General features: G+C 45.9%; 1 protein-coding gene across 1 annotated transcript in view; it reads left to right on the top strand.

Annotated features, from left to right (window-relative positions):
* Positions 1–17,105, top strand: part of LOC122808603 (tumor necrosis factor receptor superfamily member 1A-like) — a gene marked incomplete in the record, with an annotated part of 609,848 nt that overhangs the window by 392,136 nt on the left and 200,607 nt on the right. Inside the window, 1 exon segment of the mRNA XM_044079560.1 lies at positions 9,871–9,964. Coding sequence (XP_043935495.1) covers positions 9,871–9,964 — 94 coding nt within the window.

The raw sequence follows: 17,105 nt of genomic DNA, 5'->3' as shown, positions 1-17,105 counted from the left end.
CTCTTCCCAAATGTTCAATGCGTTGGGAGTCTTCCCAAGAAGTGAGGGCTCCAACGAGTACTACAATGAATGGTCTAGTTGTGTTAGGAAATTACCGTAAATGTACAAGTTCAAGTAATGTCACTGTTGCAGCCAGTGCGTCTTCCCTCCATCCTGTTTACTTTTCATTTTTTCCCTTCCTTTTAGTCCCTTTCTACTTGGACTCCTGTTAGGTTAGGGTGGCTTATTCCCAGGTTATACCTTTCCCTCACAACTCTAAAAGGCTGACATCCCTAATCTGATGGCTTTCTTCTTGGGGAAAGGGTTGGGTTCTTTGGGTGGGCTTGGGTCATTTGTGAATGCTCCACTTGGCCCATTGGGCTCTATATTCAGGGGTTGCTCCAGTGGCTTTTGCTAGTGCAAGAAAGATCTGAAGATGACATTGTACTGCGTATCCTTTGTACCACTGATTTGCTCACTCCTTGGTAGGAAGGCTTTGGCTGAATTACTTTGGGAGGGGCTGTGGAAAACTGGACAACAGCAGTGGGCTGCCTGCAAGGCAGTATATTCCAAGAAGTGAGGTCCGCAATGAATCTTAATGTCTACATTTATGGTTGATGTCCTTGGGTCATTTGTGGATGCTCCACTTGGCCCATTGGGCTCTATATTCAGGGGTTGCTCCAGTGGCTTTTGCTAGTGCAAGAAAGATCTGAAGATGACATTGTACTGCGTATCCTTTGTACCACTGATTTGCTCACTCCTTGGTAGGAAGGCTTTGGCTGAATTACTTTGGGAGGGGCTGTGGAAAACTGGACAACAGCAGTGGGCTGCCTGCAAGGCAGTATATTCCAAGAAGTGAGGTCCGCAATGAATCTTAATGTCTACATTTATGGTTGATGTCCTTCAAGAATGCAACTGCAGTCATAACATGTGGGTTGTCCTGCCTCAGGCAGCCCTCGGTCGGCCGGATTCCAAAGTCTGGGTCCGACGTCGGCTGATGTCGCAGTTCTCTCCGGCGTCAGAGGCTGGAGTATATAAGCATCAGCCGGCGCCATTTCTTCAGTCTTTCTTGCCGGTGCCCGCAGAAGCGGTTCGCAAGTGCCGGTCGGTCAGCTCCTGTATTCTACGATACCGAAGTCATCAAAAAAGCTAAGTACCCCGTTGGGGACCTTTTCTTGCCTCAGCCGATGTCAGAAATTACTGAAAAAGTTAACAATTGTCTTTTTTGTGGTAAACAAATACCTCATAAGGATTTCCACTCTTACTGCCTCCCTTGCCTGGGCCCAGACAACGACGTCTCGGCCTGTGTAGCCTGTACTCGCTTCAACAAGCGCACTCTCAGGCGCCGGGTGGAGTTTGCTGAAGATTTTTTCGGCGATAAATTTGCTTACACCATGCCGTCGGATCTTCCGACATCGCAAACTCCCAAAAAGCGAAAAGACCGGGACCGACATCCTCGGCCCGCGTCTACCATCGACTCCACGCCAAAACCTAGCGCGAGTGCTCCGGTTCCCTCTGAGACGGTCTCTCCACCGCTCCGAACCGAAGACACCGCATTACCGACTCCGATTCCAGACATTACTCCGCCAGTTATAGACTTTCCTCCGGATACCGAAACCGAGGAAATGCCCGAGACCATTGCTGTAGACAAGGTCACTCCTGCATGTGGAGCTGCCAGGCCTCCTATGGCCATGTCTATTAAGGCCTACACTAGGGCTAAGGCAGCCAGCAAAACAAAGCATATTACTTCTAAATCCTTACCTCAGCCGACTCCGGAGACACAAATTATGTCCATGGCTGCTGATTTAATTTCCATGATTAGAGGTTCACAGGCCCATCCTGAGAGAGTATCCCAGCCTCCTCCTCCTGATAAAAGGCCCCGGGTTGAACCCTCTGACCCTACTCCTTCAGATGAAGACTCTGAGGGATCTGTCCACTCTGATAGCCAGGAAGAGCTCTTCCAGACCTATGTGGACTCGGATGCAGAAGATTCCATCCCTTCGGCCTCCCCTCCTGAGGATATTTCTTTTGGGGAAGTTCTGCACACCATGAGGGAACATTTCAAGTGGCAGGGTCAGGAATATTCTGATTCTAGGAAACGCCTTAGGACTTTCCTTAAGAAGCCTCAGCACAGGCCCTTAGCTATTCCTCCTGTACTTGATGTTCTGGATGATTTGTATTCTGACTCTAGTGCTACCCCTGATTCTCTTCCTCCTGCTCCAGCCAAGCCAGACAGGTATTACAGGGTCCCTGAAACTCATTCCCATTTATTCAGGGCCCATACAGCTGATTTGGAAACCATTTCACAGGGGCCTAAAGGAGTTTCAGCCTCCACCTCAAAAAATCCTTTGCCCTCCAACAAGGAAGCAAGGTCATTAGAGAGATGGGGCAAAAAGGTTTACACATCCACTACCTTATCTATGAGAGCTTTAAATTGCCTTTTTCATATGTTACAATATCAGGATTATCTCTTAGAAGATTTACAAAAAACATTAGCTTCTTCTGATCCTTTAGACAGGAAGACTTTGCAGGAAGCTGTACATAACACTCAGCAAGTAAGCAATCACTTCCTGCAGTGTGGATATGACGCACTGGAAGCTTCATGTAGGGCAGCTATGACAGGGGCAGTGATTCGTAGGCATGCTTGGTTAAAAGATCAACCTCTACCAGATCATGTAAAAGCAAAACTTCTGGATGCACCTTTGGAAAAGAACAAGCTTTTTGGTGCAAATGCTAAGGATGTATGGGCCCTGAATAAATGGGAATGAGTTTCAGGGACCCTGTAATACCTGTCTGGCTTGGCTGGAGCAGGAGGAAGAGAATCCTGGGATGACATGCTGGACAAGCCATGCTGCTTCGCAAGGGACGGCTTGCACCTGTCACCCCTGGGATTCCGGATATTGGCAAAGGCTCTTGCCACCCCCATAGTGCCTTTTTTAGGCAAGGCTCAAATTCTAAACCTACCACCCTAGAACACAAAAAAGGAAAAAAACTAAGGGTAATGCTGCTCAATGCCAGAAGTCTAAATCTCAAAATGCACACTGAGGCCCTTCTCAGTATGGAGAACATCGATGTCTGTGCAGTGACAGAAACCTGGTTCAAGGCTCCTGAGAGCACCCCAGCACTATCAGGTTTTACCTCTTATCATGCGTTCTGGCCCCAAAATCCGGAAAATACCAAGAAAGGAGGGGGGGTATCCATATTCATCAAGGACACCCACACCTCAAGACTGGTAATGCATCGGAGACCATCCAGGTGCAATTAACCGTAGGCAAGACTGCTCTGCAAATTGTAGCATGTTACAGGCCGCCTCACAAACTCAGGAACCTCACATGGCCTTCCTGAAAACACTAGGGGATAAATGTATCACCAAACACCATCATACTAGGTGACTTCAATTACCCTAATATAGACTGGGAACACTACTCAAGCCCAAACACCCTAGCCCAAAAGTTCCTGGAATTCATAAACTCAAATGCCATGGAACAACTAGTCACCATCCCCACAAGAGGAGAAAACATACTTGATCTCATCATCACGAACATGGGAGCACAATGTTCAACACCGAAGTATACCCCTCACTGGTGAGATCAGATCACAAACTAATCTCACTGGAGGTCCTCATCCCACCCCACCTGAAATAAAAAGACCACAGTAAAGAACTTCTCAAAGCCGACTTCACACTTCTAAAGACTAGTGTGGTCTCCTTTAAGGCCCCCGGCGGAAAACAGTACTCAAGCCGCTGAATCACTTACAAATGCCTTCTACCAGCACCTGCAGGACTGCATGGATAAGGCAATCCCAAGCAAAACAAAGACTCTTTGTACCAAAGGCAAGCGTCCAGTCTGGTGGACCCCAGCCATAAACAAACTCTACAACAAAAGGAGGAAGCTACTACAAGATAGAGCAAAATCCTTAAACGGTAAGACACCCTTGATCACTATAAGTAAAAAACTAAGAGCTCTCATAAAATCATCCAAAGCAAATTTTGAGAGAAAAATAGCTAAAGACTCAAAAGACAATCATAAGGCCTTCTTTAGCTATATTTAGAAACCTGGGAGGAAACTCCCAGATATGCTCAGAACTAGTTCAAAATGATGTGAAGATTACTGATCCTACAGACATTGCCAACATACTGGCTGACAGGTTCAGTGCAAACTTCTCCCCTCCCCCAAAAGGAGATATCTATACCAAGCGATTGCAGCCCCCAAACATCTCCAACGCCCAAGTGAGAACTGCTCTCTCCAAAGCAAAAACACAGCATCCATGGGACCTGATGGTCCCGGCTGTGTGCTCCACGAACTCAACGAGGAATTAAACCCACAGCTAGGACAGCTGTTTAATCATAGTCTTACCTCTGGATACGCCCAGGAGTGGCGCACTGCAACTGTGGTCCCACTTCACAAAGGCGGTGTCTCCACCGACCCTGGAAATTACCGCCATTAGCTTGACAAGCCTTATCTGCAAAGCCATGGAGAGGATCATAATGGACCTCATAAATAAAGACATAGGAATTTGCAGACTTTGGATCCATCCCAGTTTGGCTTTGTCAAGGCAGATCATGCCTTCTAAACTTGGTTGACTTTTGAAACAGTCACCAAAGCCATTGATGAGGAAAGGCAGTCCATACAGCCTACCTCGATCTGGCGAAGGCCTTTGATACAATACCCCACTCGGGTATCATTGAAAAACTCATCAGCTTAAATGTTAACCCATACATCACAAGATGGGTTGCAAACTGGCTGAGTGACAGAACCCACAGGGTCAGAGTTGCTGGCGCCATGTCAGACTCAAAGCCTGTCACAAGTGGTGCACCACAGGGCTCAGTCCTGGGCCCACTCTTGTTTGGCATCTACTTTTCCAGTACAAGCAAACACAGGAGGGTTATGGCTGACAAAGTTTGCAGATGACTGCAAACTGGGCCATAGTAGAAAACACATCTGACACAGATATCCTTCAGAAGGGTCTCACAGAAACGGATAACTGGTGCCAGAGCCATGGCCTAAAGTTAAATGCCAAAAATGCATAGTCATACCCTTCAGGAAAAACAAGGTTACCCCTAGCTACCAAATAGGTGGCAATCCACTGAGCACAGAAGAAGTTATCAGGGACCTGGGGACCCAGGTTGATAGTAGTCTGTCATTCAACACCCATGTAGCTAAAGTAGTTAGGAAGACCTTCTACATTGCCCACCTTATCATGAAGGGATTCTCATCTAGATCAAGGGAGGTCATAGTCTCCCTATACTCATCACTCATCAGACCAATGATTGAGTACAATGCCCCATTCGAATGTATCTGACCCGACACTTGCAGCAGCTGGAGAGGCCACAAAGTTCCTCACCAAAGGATAAAGGGTCTCAAACATCTGTCCTATGCTGCCCGACTGAAAGAACTCCAGCTCTATTCAGTAAACTTACCTTGCTCAGAGGTGACCTTTGCCTAACATACAAGGCCATGTCAAACCCAGATTTGATGAATATGCTTCACCTCAAAAATCTAGATCCGTCAGAGCCACAAGGCCGGGAGACTTAAACCTCGACACGGCTATTAATAGGACGTGCTGGAGGGATAGATTCATCACCCAAAGACTCCTATGCTGTGGAATAAAATCCCGTATGTGAGGCAGAGCACTCGCTGGCCTTGTTCAAGAGAAATCTTGACCAATGGATGGGAGATCGCAGATATACCCCAGGGATTACCTCAGTGTCACTGCTCGACAGAGGCACAGCAAAATAATGGGTATAGTTCCCCATACTAAAGGGGTGGCGTAAGCCACAAAACTATGGGCTAGGCTTGTAAATGCCCTCGGGCAGATAGCCTAGTATGAACCTATGAACCTATGAACCTATGTGTTAAAGACCATCGAAGAAAAAGCAAAATCAGTTCAGACTGTGAAAGATTTCCTCCAGGTTCAACCCCCCAGATTCAGTAGGAATTGGCCTTCAAAAAACTGGTCCTTTCCTAATCCAGAAAAGTTTCAAAGGGTAAGAACAGGCGTGGCCGAGGAAGAGGCCAATACAGAGGCCCTTACAGGGGACGACAATGGCAGCCAGGAAACCAAAGAAGTGACACAGGGGTTTCACCTGCCCAACAACCACAAACTCAATGACTTTCCTCTACTACCGCCTACCAGGGAACAACTAGAAGCTCCCTTGGGTGGGAAATTATCTCTGTTTGCAGAAAACTGGCACAGACTGACAAAGGACAAATGGATTTTGGACATTATAGACCGAGGGTACAGGTTTCATTTTCATACCTTACCAAGAAAACAAGGCATGCCAAACCTACCACAAAATCAAAGGGCAGAGGCTATCAAGCAAATCACTCTGCTGACTCGAATGAAAGCAATAGAAAGTTCCACAACAAGAACAAGAACAGGGGTTTTACTCAAGACTGTTCCTTGTTCCAAGAATAGAATCTCATTGGAGACCAATACTGGACTTGTCCGCATTAAACACCTTTCTCATAGTACTAAAGTTCAAAATGCTGACTCTACAGCAACTCCTTCCCATGCTGGGCAAGGAGTCGTGGCTGATTACTCTGGACCTCAAGGAGGCATACCTGCATGTCCCTATCAGACACAGCTGCAGAAGATACCTCAGATTTCTTGCAAGTCCAGAGCATTATCAATTCTCAGCATTGCCATTTGGCTTATCTACTGCGCCCAGAGTATTTACAAAATGCCTGGCTTCAGTAATTGCTCATTGCAGGCTCCAGGGTATACAAATTTACCTGCACCTGGATTGCCTCATACAAGTGGACGACAAATTGATGTTGACAAAAAACCTGGATTATGTCATACGATTACTTCAAGCTCTGGGATACACAGTCAACTTCCAAAAGTCAAGACTGCAGCCATCCCAGCAAATAATCTTCTTAGGAGCCAAACTAGACACAGCCTCTCAGATGGCTTACCTGACAGAAGACAAGCAAGAGAAGTTAACTCATTACTTCAAAGGTTTAGCAAAACTCACCCAGATGACTGCAAGGAGATTCCTACAGGCCCTGGGTTACATGGCATCCTGCATTCTATTGGTTCCATTAGCAAAACTACACATGAGAAAGCTTCAATGGTACCTAAAAAGCATTTGGTCTCAACACAGCAACAACTTGGAGACAATCATACCACTCATTCCATGCCTACAAAGGAATTCCTATGGTGGGCCTCGGTGAGCCAGGAAAACACAGGTATGTCATTCAAAACCACAGATACCACAGACCATGACTACAGGCGCCTCAGACCTTGGATGGGGCACATGGAAGGCAGGTGTATACAAGGACAATGGTCTCCAAAGGAAACACATCTGCATATAAACCAAAAGGAAATGCTGGCAGTAATGCATGCCATCGAGGTTTTCAACACCAACTCCAGCAAGGCCATTTAATGATACGGACAGACAACACCACTGTGATGTGGTACATAAACAAGCAGGGGGCACCCACTCTTACCCCCTTTGCAGACTGACAATGCAGCTTTGGGAGAAATCACTGAGCCTAAACATCCAGCTACAATCCCAGTTTGTTCCAGGAAAAGACAATGTGTTGGCGGACAGCCTAAGCAGGAATTTCACAGATCCACACGAGTGGAGGTTACATCCGAAGTCCTTCAGACAACTCACTTCGACATGGGGCAAGCCAGAAGTGGACCTATTTGCCTCTCACCTCAACCATCTTCTACCAAAATTTTGCACAAGGATATACCATCCAAGAGCTTGGAAAATAGATGCCCTCTCATTCAACTGGAACTCCCTAGCAATCTATGCATTCCCACCTCTGCCACTGATGACCTCAGTATTACTAGAGATCAAAGCAGAAGCCCAAGGGAATCATAATAGCTCCGGACTGGCCAAGACAACACTGGTACCCACTACTACGGAGCATATGTCACACCAGGAGGTGGGCCCTCCCCCAGTGGCCTCTACTTCTGACTCAACACAATTTCGAAACACTGCATCCAAATCTTCAGACACTGCAACTAACAGCCTGGGAGATCCCATAAATAACTTCAGCTTATCTCTTTCCAAGGAAGTTCAGCAGATACTAACAGAGGCTCGAAGACCATCCACCAGAAAGGTCTACTTAGCAAAGTGGAAAAGATTCAGCATTTGGAATACCAGCAAGGGACAGGATGCATCATTGTTGAACATCCCACTCATCTTGGAATATTTGGCAGATATGTTAAAGAACGGCCTCTTATATTCTTCCATAAAGATACATGCATCTGCTATTTCAGCTAGATACAACACTGATCCTCCTGTTTTCTCTCACCCCTTACTAAGACAATTCCTCAGGGGAATGAAGAACATTAAGCCACCACGAAAGGCCCCAGTGCCAGCCTGGGACCTCAATTTTGTCTTAGAAAAACTGACTCTACCTCCTTTTGAGCCAGCAGCTTCAGTTGACTTGCAATTTCTCTCATGGAAGACAGCTTTCCTGTTGGCAATTACCTCAACAAGAAGGGTTTGAGCTACAGGCCCTAATGGCAATACCACCCTTTATTATTTTCCATAGAGACAGGGTTTCATTAAGGACCAACCCTACTTTTATGCCAAAGGTGGTATCAAGGGTTTCTCTAAATCAAGCCATTCATCTGTCTGCTTTCTTCCCCAATCCTGAGAATAAGGGGGAAAGACTTTTGCATACCTTGGACATTCACAGACAACTTCAATACTACCTGGACAGAACCAAGGCCAGTAGGAAGTCTGAACAACTTTTTGTAGCTTACGCCCCTGCAGTCCAAGGAAAAGCAATTTCAAAACAGACTATTTCTAAATGGATTGGACATTGCATCAGATTCTGTTATTCCTTTCATGGAAAGACTGTTCCAGCCAATGTCAGACCACATTCCACCAGAGCTACAGCCACCTCTACAGCATTTTTAAGAGGTGCCTACCAAGGACATTCTAGAAGCTGCTACATGGAGCTCTGTGCATACATTCTCCAAACACTACAATCTCCCTCTATATTCCAGATCCAGAGCAGGCTTTGCTTGCAGTCCTGCAGGGTTTGATTGCCACACCATCTCTTTCCTAGAGCATACCTCCTCCCCCAGCTAAGCTATGGTATTCTACCCAAATGTTATGACTGCAGTTGCATTCTTGAAGGACATAGTACAGTTTTGTACCTACCATAAATGTAGATGTCCGATAGACATGCAACTGCAGTCGGATTTTCCCTCCCTCCATACCCCTCTATGCCTAGGGTCCACTCCTATCCCTGTTTCTCTTAGCTGGGGATATCTGTTATGGTGTATTTGTTTTATTGCTCATTTATTTGTTTGGAATCCTGTTTTGTCTTCCAATTTGATTACAGCCTTCCTTGGAGGGCACCTGGCATCTGGGGCAAGAAACACTGAAGAAAATGGCGTCGGCTGATGCTTATATACTCCAGCCGCTCTGACGTCGGAGAGAAATGCGACATCAGCCGACGTCGGACCCAGACTTTGGAATCCAGCCGACCGAGGGCTGCCTGAGGCAGGACAAACCCACATGTTATGACTGCAGTTGCATGTCTATCGGACATCTACATTTATGGTAGGTACAAAACTGTACTTTTCCTAACACAACTGTAGTATTCTTTTTCAGAAAGTGATGGGGCATGTCTAGCAGACGGTTTGTGGAACTTTTAGAACCTTTCCTGAGGAATGTGTACAACAGTCTAGGAGGCAGGTAAATGTAGGTATATGAGGGGCAGATGAGCTATAAAGTTAAAAGAGCAAACAGCACAGAGCAGATAACAAGTCTGGAAGGAAGAGCAAAGACAGAGGCCATGAGCCTCAAAAGGTAGCTGAATATGAGCCGTGTCACACAACATTGCACAGTGATGTGATACAGTGAATGTAAAAGTCTGTCTTTCTTTCATACGTGTTTTCCTTTCTGTCTCCATGTAGGAACTAACACAAGTGACACACGGTGTGACTCGTGTGCCGAGGGATTTTACAACAATGAATCATCATTAACTGCAAAGTGCCTTCCACATTCTCGGTGAGTGTTTTGGGACTACTCAATGTAATAGTAGTACAACTCCATAACTTACCACTGCTGCGTTACACCACACATACCTTTTAGATGTTCTTCATGTTTCACTGTTGCAGTCATCACATATAGGTTGTCTGCCTGCAGGTAGCCCTCAGTCAGCCTGAATATCAGAGTCTTGGGATTTCTGTCAGTTGCTGTCACTTCTTCCATGACGTCAGGTTGTCAGGAGTGTAAAACATGCAGCCGATGCCATTACTTCAGCTTTTCTTGCCACGTGGGATCCCGAAGCAGAAGCAGTTTGCAAGTGCTGGTCGGCCGCTACTTGAAATTTTCATTTTTTGAGTTTCAAACCTGAAGTCTTCTAAAGCTAACTACCCCATTGGGGATCCTTATTTCTTCCTCTAACCAATGTCAGAAAAAGTTAACAATTGTCTTGCCTGTGGAAAGCAAATACCTCGCAGAGATTTTCATTCTTACTGCGTCACCTGTTTAGGCCCAGACCATGACATTCCTCGCTCTCGGTTTTGTGCCTTGTTTAACACCCAAACTATTCGTCATCAGGCTGTCTTTGTTGCTAAATTCTTTTGGTCTCGATGTTCTTAGTCTCCCATTGCTGCAGTCCTGACATATGGGTACTCCGCTGTCCACCATGGGCCCGAATACCAAAGGGCTAGAACCGGCGTCGGTCATCGGCGCCCGAGACTGACGTAAGTACGTGTCAGTACAAATGCGCATGACCGACGCCATAACCTCAGTCTTTCTTGCCGCATGGTCCTAAGCAGAAGCAGAATTTGCAAGTGCCGTCGCTCTGGAATTGTCGGTTTTCGAGTTTCAGACCGGAGACTAAGTTGGGCTAAGTACCCCGTTGGGGACATTTTTGTCTTTTTCTTGCCTCAGTATTGACGGATGTCAGAAAAAGTTAATAACTGTATTTCTTGTGGGAAACAGATTCCTCGTAGGGATTACCATTCACTCTGCATTCCTTGTTTAGGGCCTGAGCACGACGTTGTTGGGTGTCGTTTTTGTGCTACTTTTAACAAGCGTACTATTAAACGTCAGTTGGACTGTGCTAGGCTGGTGTTTGGTAAACGTTGTAATTATAACATGCCGTCGGATTCTCCGACGACTGGTTCTTCTAAGAAGCGCAAAGAAAAGTCTTTGCGGTCCAAACAGGATGAGGCGTCCACTCCGGACGTCGGTTCTGTAGAACCACTGACTGCTTCAGCGGCTCCTTCTGACAGTTTATTAGAGTCTCAAGGGGAGCCTTTGTTACTACAGGAAGTGGCTTCTCCTGTGTTAGGCCAGGCTGAGGGTGCTTCTCTGTTGTCAGTGGTTCCCTCCCCTCATAGGGTGGTTAGGCCTCCTCCTTCTCAAGGCAAAGCCCATTCTAAGTCTAAGTCTGCCCCTGCTGGTGCTAATCCCCAGGGTCCAGCTCCTAGGAAGCACATGTTAAAGATGGCTGAAGATTTGATTACTTTAATTAGGGGTTCTATGCCCCCCCCCTGAGAAGAGGCCCAGGTTAGAGACAGAGTTGGAGGGCTTGGTTCAGTCTTCCAATGAGTCAGATTCCTCTGTGGAAGAACTTCAGGATTTCCCTCCCTATTCTGATTCGGAGGCTGAGGACACTACTCCCTCGTCCTCCAGAAGATTTTTCTTTCTCTGAAACTTTGCATTCCATGAGGGAACATTTCAAATGGGAAGGCCAGGATTATTCTGATTCTCGTAAAAGGCTAAGAGAATTCTTGTCTTTACCTCAGCACAGGCCCTTGGCTATTCCCCCTGTACTGGATGTTGTTCAGGATGTATTTTCTGAGGCTGCCCTTAACCCAGATTCTCTGCCTCCTGCCCCAGTTAAACCAGATAGATACTACAGGGTTCCGGAAGCTCACAAGTACTTGTATAAGAGTCCTAGGGCTGATCCAGAAACTATTTCTCAAGGCCCCAAAGGTGTTAAGGCTTCTGTGGTTAAGAATCCAGTTCCTCTGGACAAGGATGCTAGGGCCCTGGATAGGTGGGGTAAAAAACTGTATACCTCTTCTACTTTGGCTATGAGAGCTTTAAATTGTCAGTTTCATATGCTCAGGTATCAGAATTATTTGCTGAGTCAATTGAAATGTAAAGTAGATGCTTTAGCTGAAGGTATTGTCTGTAAGGAGCTTCAGGATTTAGTGCATGCTTCAGACCAGGTTGGTAAGCATTCTTTGCAGTGTGGTTTTGATGCTTTACAAGCTTCTTCCAGGGTGGCTGCTACTAGTTCTGTTGTTCGCAGGCATGCCTGGCTTAAAGATCAGACCTTGTCAGAGCATGTTAAGGCTCGAATTATGGATGCTCCTTTGCAATCTGATGTTCTTTTTGGCCCTCCAGTAGAATCAGTTTTGAAAAAAATGGAGGAAAAAGCTAAGTCTATGCAGACAGTTAAGGACTTGTTACAGGTTCAGCCCCCTAAGTTCAGTAGGAATTGGCCTGCTAAGGGATGGTCTTTTCCCTCTTCGGATTTTCATTCTAGGGGCAGGTCGAGGCGTGGTAGAGGTAGGGCCCTGTTACTTCTAGGACTTTGAGTTCTTCTACCCCTTCTGCTGGGGAGGGCAGGGGTCAGTCCTTTCGGAAGCAGACCCAATGACCTGTGTCTTCAGCTGTTGGACTCTGCTTTGCTGGCAGCTCCTCTAGGAGGAAAACTGGGACTTTTCAAAAGGAATTGGCATTTGGTTACCCAAGACAAATGGGTATTGGACATAATAACTCGAGGCTACAAATTTTATTTTCACACATTCCCTCCTTTCAAAGGTATGCCGGATGTGCCTCATCAGCAAAGACTGGAAGCACAGGCACAAATTTCTTCTCTGCTTCAGTTGGGAGCAATACAGGAAGTTCCTTCTGCGGAAAGAGGCACAGGGTTTTATTCCCGTCTTTTCTTAGTGCCAAAGAAAGGAAATACTTGGAGGCCCATTCTGGATTTATCCATTCTAAACACCTTTCTGGAAATTCCAAAATTCAAGATGTTAACACTGCAACAGCTGTTGCCTATGCTGGGCAGAGATCACTGGATGGTGACTTTGGATCTCAGAGGCCTATCTTCACATTCCTATCAGGCCCAGTTGCAGGAAATTCCTGAGATTTCGGAATGGGAATTTGCATTATCAGTTCTCTGCATTGCCCTTTGGCTTATCTACTGCACCCAGGGTATTCACAAAAGTCCTGGCTCCAGTAATAGCTTTTCTCAGACTAAAAGGAATTCAAATTTATCCTTATCTGGACGATTGTTTGATACTGGCTCAAGGCAAGCACGAACTTCTTCGACATCTGCAGTATGTGATGACAGTTTTAAGATGCCTAGGGTATTCTGTGAACGAAATAAAGTCCAGTCTAGTACCCTCACAAGAGATGTGTTTTCTGGGTGTAAGACTGAATACAGCTACTCAGATTGCATTTCTTTCCCCGGACAAACAAAGAAATCTTCACCTATACTTCCAACAGCTATCAGTAATGTCCAGGCTGACTGCAAGGACAAGTCCTTCAAGCCTTGGGGTTCATGGCATCTTGCATTCTAGTACTTACCCAATGCCAAACTGCATATGAGGAAGCTACAATGGTATCTCAAAAGCGTTTGGACTCAACACAGCCACGATTTGGACACTGTCATTCGAATTCTACCTTGCATTCAGAAAGAATTTGTGTGGTGGGCTCAGGAATGTCACCTAAACAAGGGACTCTCTGTGACCCAACCAGAGGCAAGTCAGATATTAACGACAGACGCCTCGGAGTCAGCCTGGGGAGCTCATTTCAAAGGAAAATGGATTCAAGACCTTTGGCCCCCGGAGCTACTTCACTTGCATATCAACATGAAAGAGATGCTGGCAGTTCAATTTGCATTGAAAGCATTCAAGGATCTACTTCAACCAGGACTGGTGTTGATTCGAACAGACAACACAACTGTCATGTGGTACATCAACAAGCAGGGGGGAACTCATTCTTACCCTCTTTGCAGACAAGCAGTGCTGTTATGGGAAACTGCTTTAAATCTGCACATCACTCTTCGAGCACAGTTTCTGCCAGGAGCACAAAATTCTTTAGCAGATGTTCTGAGCAGACAGATGGTGGATCCTCACGAATGGAAGTTGGACCCTCAGGTATTTCTTCAGTTGACCATGGCTTGGGGAACTCCAGACATAGATCTGTTCGCTTCTCCTCTGAATTTCCAACTACCTCTGTTTTGCACAAGGCTGTTTCATCCAAAAGCCTGGAAAATAGATGCACTATCCTTTAGTTGGAGCATCCTTCACGTGTATGCCTTTCCTCCTCTGCCTCTTCTTCCAAAAGTACTGTTGAAAGTCAGGAGGGACAAACCTTGCATGATCCTTATAGCACCGGATTGGCCTCGTCAGCATTGGTACCCTCTGTTGAGGAGCTTAATTCATGGGACACCTTGGCCATTACCACGGATTCCTCACTTATTGTCTCAAGAAAACAATCATTTTCTCAATGTCAGGGTGCAATCCCTACACCTGACAGCCTGGCGCATTCGGTTTTAGAGAATGAGGGCCTTCAGCTCCCTCAACAAGTTTTGGATGTTATTTTGGAAGCCAGGCGTCCTAGTACTCGAAAAGTTTATGCTGATAAATGGAAGAGATTTTTTCTTTGGAGTTCAGCTAAAGGCTTTGATGTCACATTGCCTAATTTGAGTTGTACATTGCAATATTTGACTATTTTATTGGACAAGGGTTTGTCCTTCTCTTCTGTAACAGTGCATGCTGCAGCTATTTCTGCTCACTATGATGGTGACCCTCTTTTATTTTCACATCCATTGGTTAAACAGTTTCTTAGAGGGGCAAGAATATAAGACCCCACGGGGCTCCTACTCCTACCTGGGATCTTAATTTTGTTTTGGAAAAACTGACTCCGCCTCCTTTTGAACCTGCAGCTGCTGAATTGAAGTTGTTGTCTTGGAAGACTGCTTTTTTATTGGCTGTTACTTCTGCTAGAAGGGTATCTGAATTACAGGCTCTCATGGCAGTGGAACCTTTTCTGATTTTTCACCAGGACAGAGTTTCCTTACGTACTAATCCTACTTTTCTGCCTAAGGTGATTTCTAATGTGGCATTGAACCAATCTATACATTTGCCTACTTTTTATGCTAACCCCCAAAATGAAGGGGAAAAAGTTTTGCATTCTTTGGATGTACATAGGCAGTTAAGGTATTATTTGTTCAGAACCAAAGAGTTCAGAAGATCTCAACAATTATTTGTTTTGTTTGCTGTGACTTCACGAGGGAAAGCGATCTCGAAACAAACTATTTCCAAGTGGATTGGCCATTGTATTGCTTTTTGTTACTCTCATCATGGAAAGGAGGTTCCAGTTGGGATCAGGCCTCATTCTACTAGGGCTACGGCCACATCTACTGCTTTTTTGAGAGGGGTTGCTACTAAAGACATTCTAGAGGCAGCTACTTGGAGTTCTGTACATACCTTTACAAAGCATTATCATTTGCCTCTTTATTCTAGGTCTAGGGCTGGGTTTGCCACTGCAGTCTTACAGGGCATGTCTGCAGCTCCTAATGCTATTTAGTTGACCAGCCTCCCTTTTTTCCGTTGCTCTGGGATTCTACCCATATGTCAGGACTGCAGCAATGGGAGACGAAGAACATAGTACAGTTTTGTACCTACCATAAATGTGGATGTTCGAGGATCTCCATTGCTGCAGTCCACTTTTCCCTCCCTCCTTCCCCCTTTTTCATTTTAGATTGGGGTTTTGGGTGGTGTTTTTTGCATTCTGACGTCTGAGGCAAGAAAGACTGAGGTTATGGCGTCGGTCATGCGCATTTGTACTGACACGTACTTACGTCAGTCTCGGGCGCCGATGACCGACGCCGGTTCTAGCCCTTTGGTATTCGGGCCGATGGTGGACAGCAGAGTACCCATATGTCAGGACTGCAGCAATGGAGATCCTCGAACATCTACATTTATGGTAGGTACAAAACTGTACTTTTTCCATATTCTGAAATGGCTTCAATAAGCCATCCAACTAACGATCTTCTGAAAAAAACTTAAGGATAAAGACAGAGACAGACCGCATAGGTCCAAAGCTGCCGACGACGCTTCTGTTAAGCTAGTCGCCAGTCCGCTGGTACTCAGGCACTTTCGCAGCCCCTGATACCCGCTTCTTCAGATTCGCAGGCCTCTACTGAGACCCATTCGGAGTCGAGTATGCGACGAGATGCTTCTTCAACTATGGAACCTGCGGATGTCTCTACCTTGGATGGGTTCAGAGCCACTGTGCAGGCACCAACTTCTGAGGGTGTATTCAGACCTTCCGATGTTCGTATTAAACCGACTACTTCATTTCTGACTAAAACTGCCGAGTTTCTCAGGCCCAGAGTTCACACTACACCTAGGAAACCAACGACTAAAGTGCATTCTCAAGCTCCCATGCCACAGAAACAAATTCTTAGAATAGCTGAAGACCTTATTACTTTAATTAGGGGTAGCCAGCCTTCCCCCTCTAAAAGACAAAGAATTGATTTTCCTTCTGATTCTACAGACCATGAGTCCGATGACTCTGATCCCTCTGATTACCAGGACACATACCCTTATCTACCTATGAGGATTCAGATGCAGAGGATTCTATTCCCTCTGCCTCCCTTCCAGAGGACTTTTCTTTTGGTGAAACCTTGCATACCTTAAGAGAGCATTTCACTGGGAATGCCAGGACTACCCACAGTCCAAAAGAGACTCAGATAATTTTTAGACTTGCCTCAGCACAGGCCTCTAGCTATACCCCCTGTCCTGGATATTGCAGATGATGTCTTCATGGAATCCAGTCTTACCCCTGATACTTTGCCACCAGCTCCTAGAAAGCCTGACAGGTACTACAGAGTACCTGACTCTCACAAATTTCTCTCTAAAAGTCCCACTGTGGATCCAGAGACCATTTCCCAGGGACCTAAAGGTATTAAGGCTACTACAGCCAAAAACCCTACCCCTTCAGACAGGGATTCTAGAGCTTTAGACGGATTGGGTAAGACGGTATATACCTCTGCAACTCTTGCCATCAGGGCTTTGAATTGCCAGTTTCACATGTTGAAGTACCAGCAGCATATTATGGAACTAATTAAACAAAAAATGTTGTTGATTCCTGATTGTACAGAAAATAA

Source organism: Protopterus annectens, chromosome 8.part0, assembly GCF_019279795.1.
Source record: "Protopterus annectens isolate FY-2018-M chromosome 8.part0, PAN1.0, whole genome shotgun sequence".
Taxonomy (NCBI): Eukaryota; Metazoa; Chordata; order Ceratodontiformes; family Protopteridae; genus Protopterus; species Protopterus annectens.
This window is presented reverse-complemented; position numbering and strand designations above follow the sequence as displayed.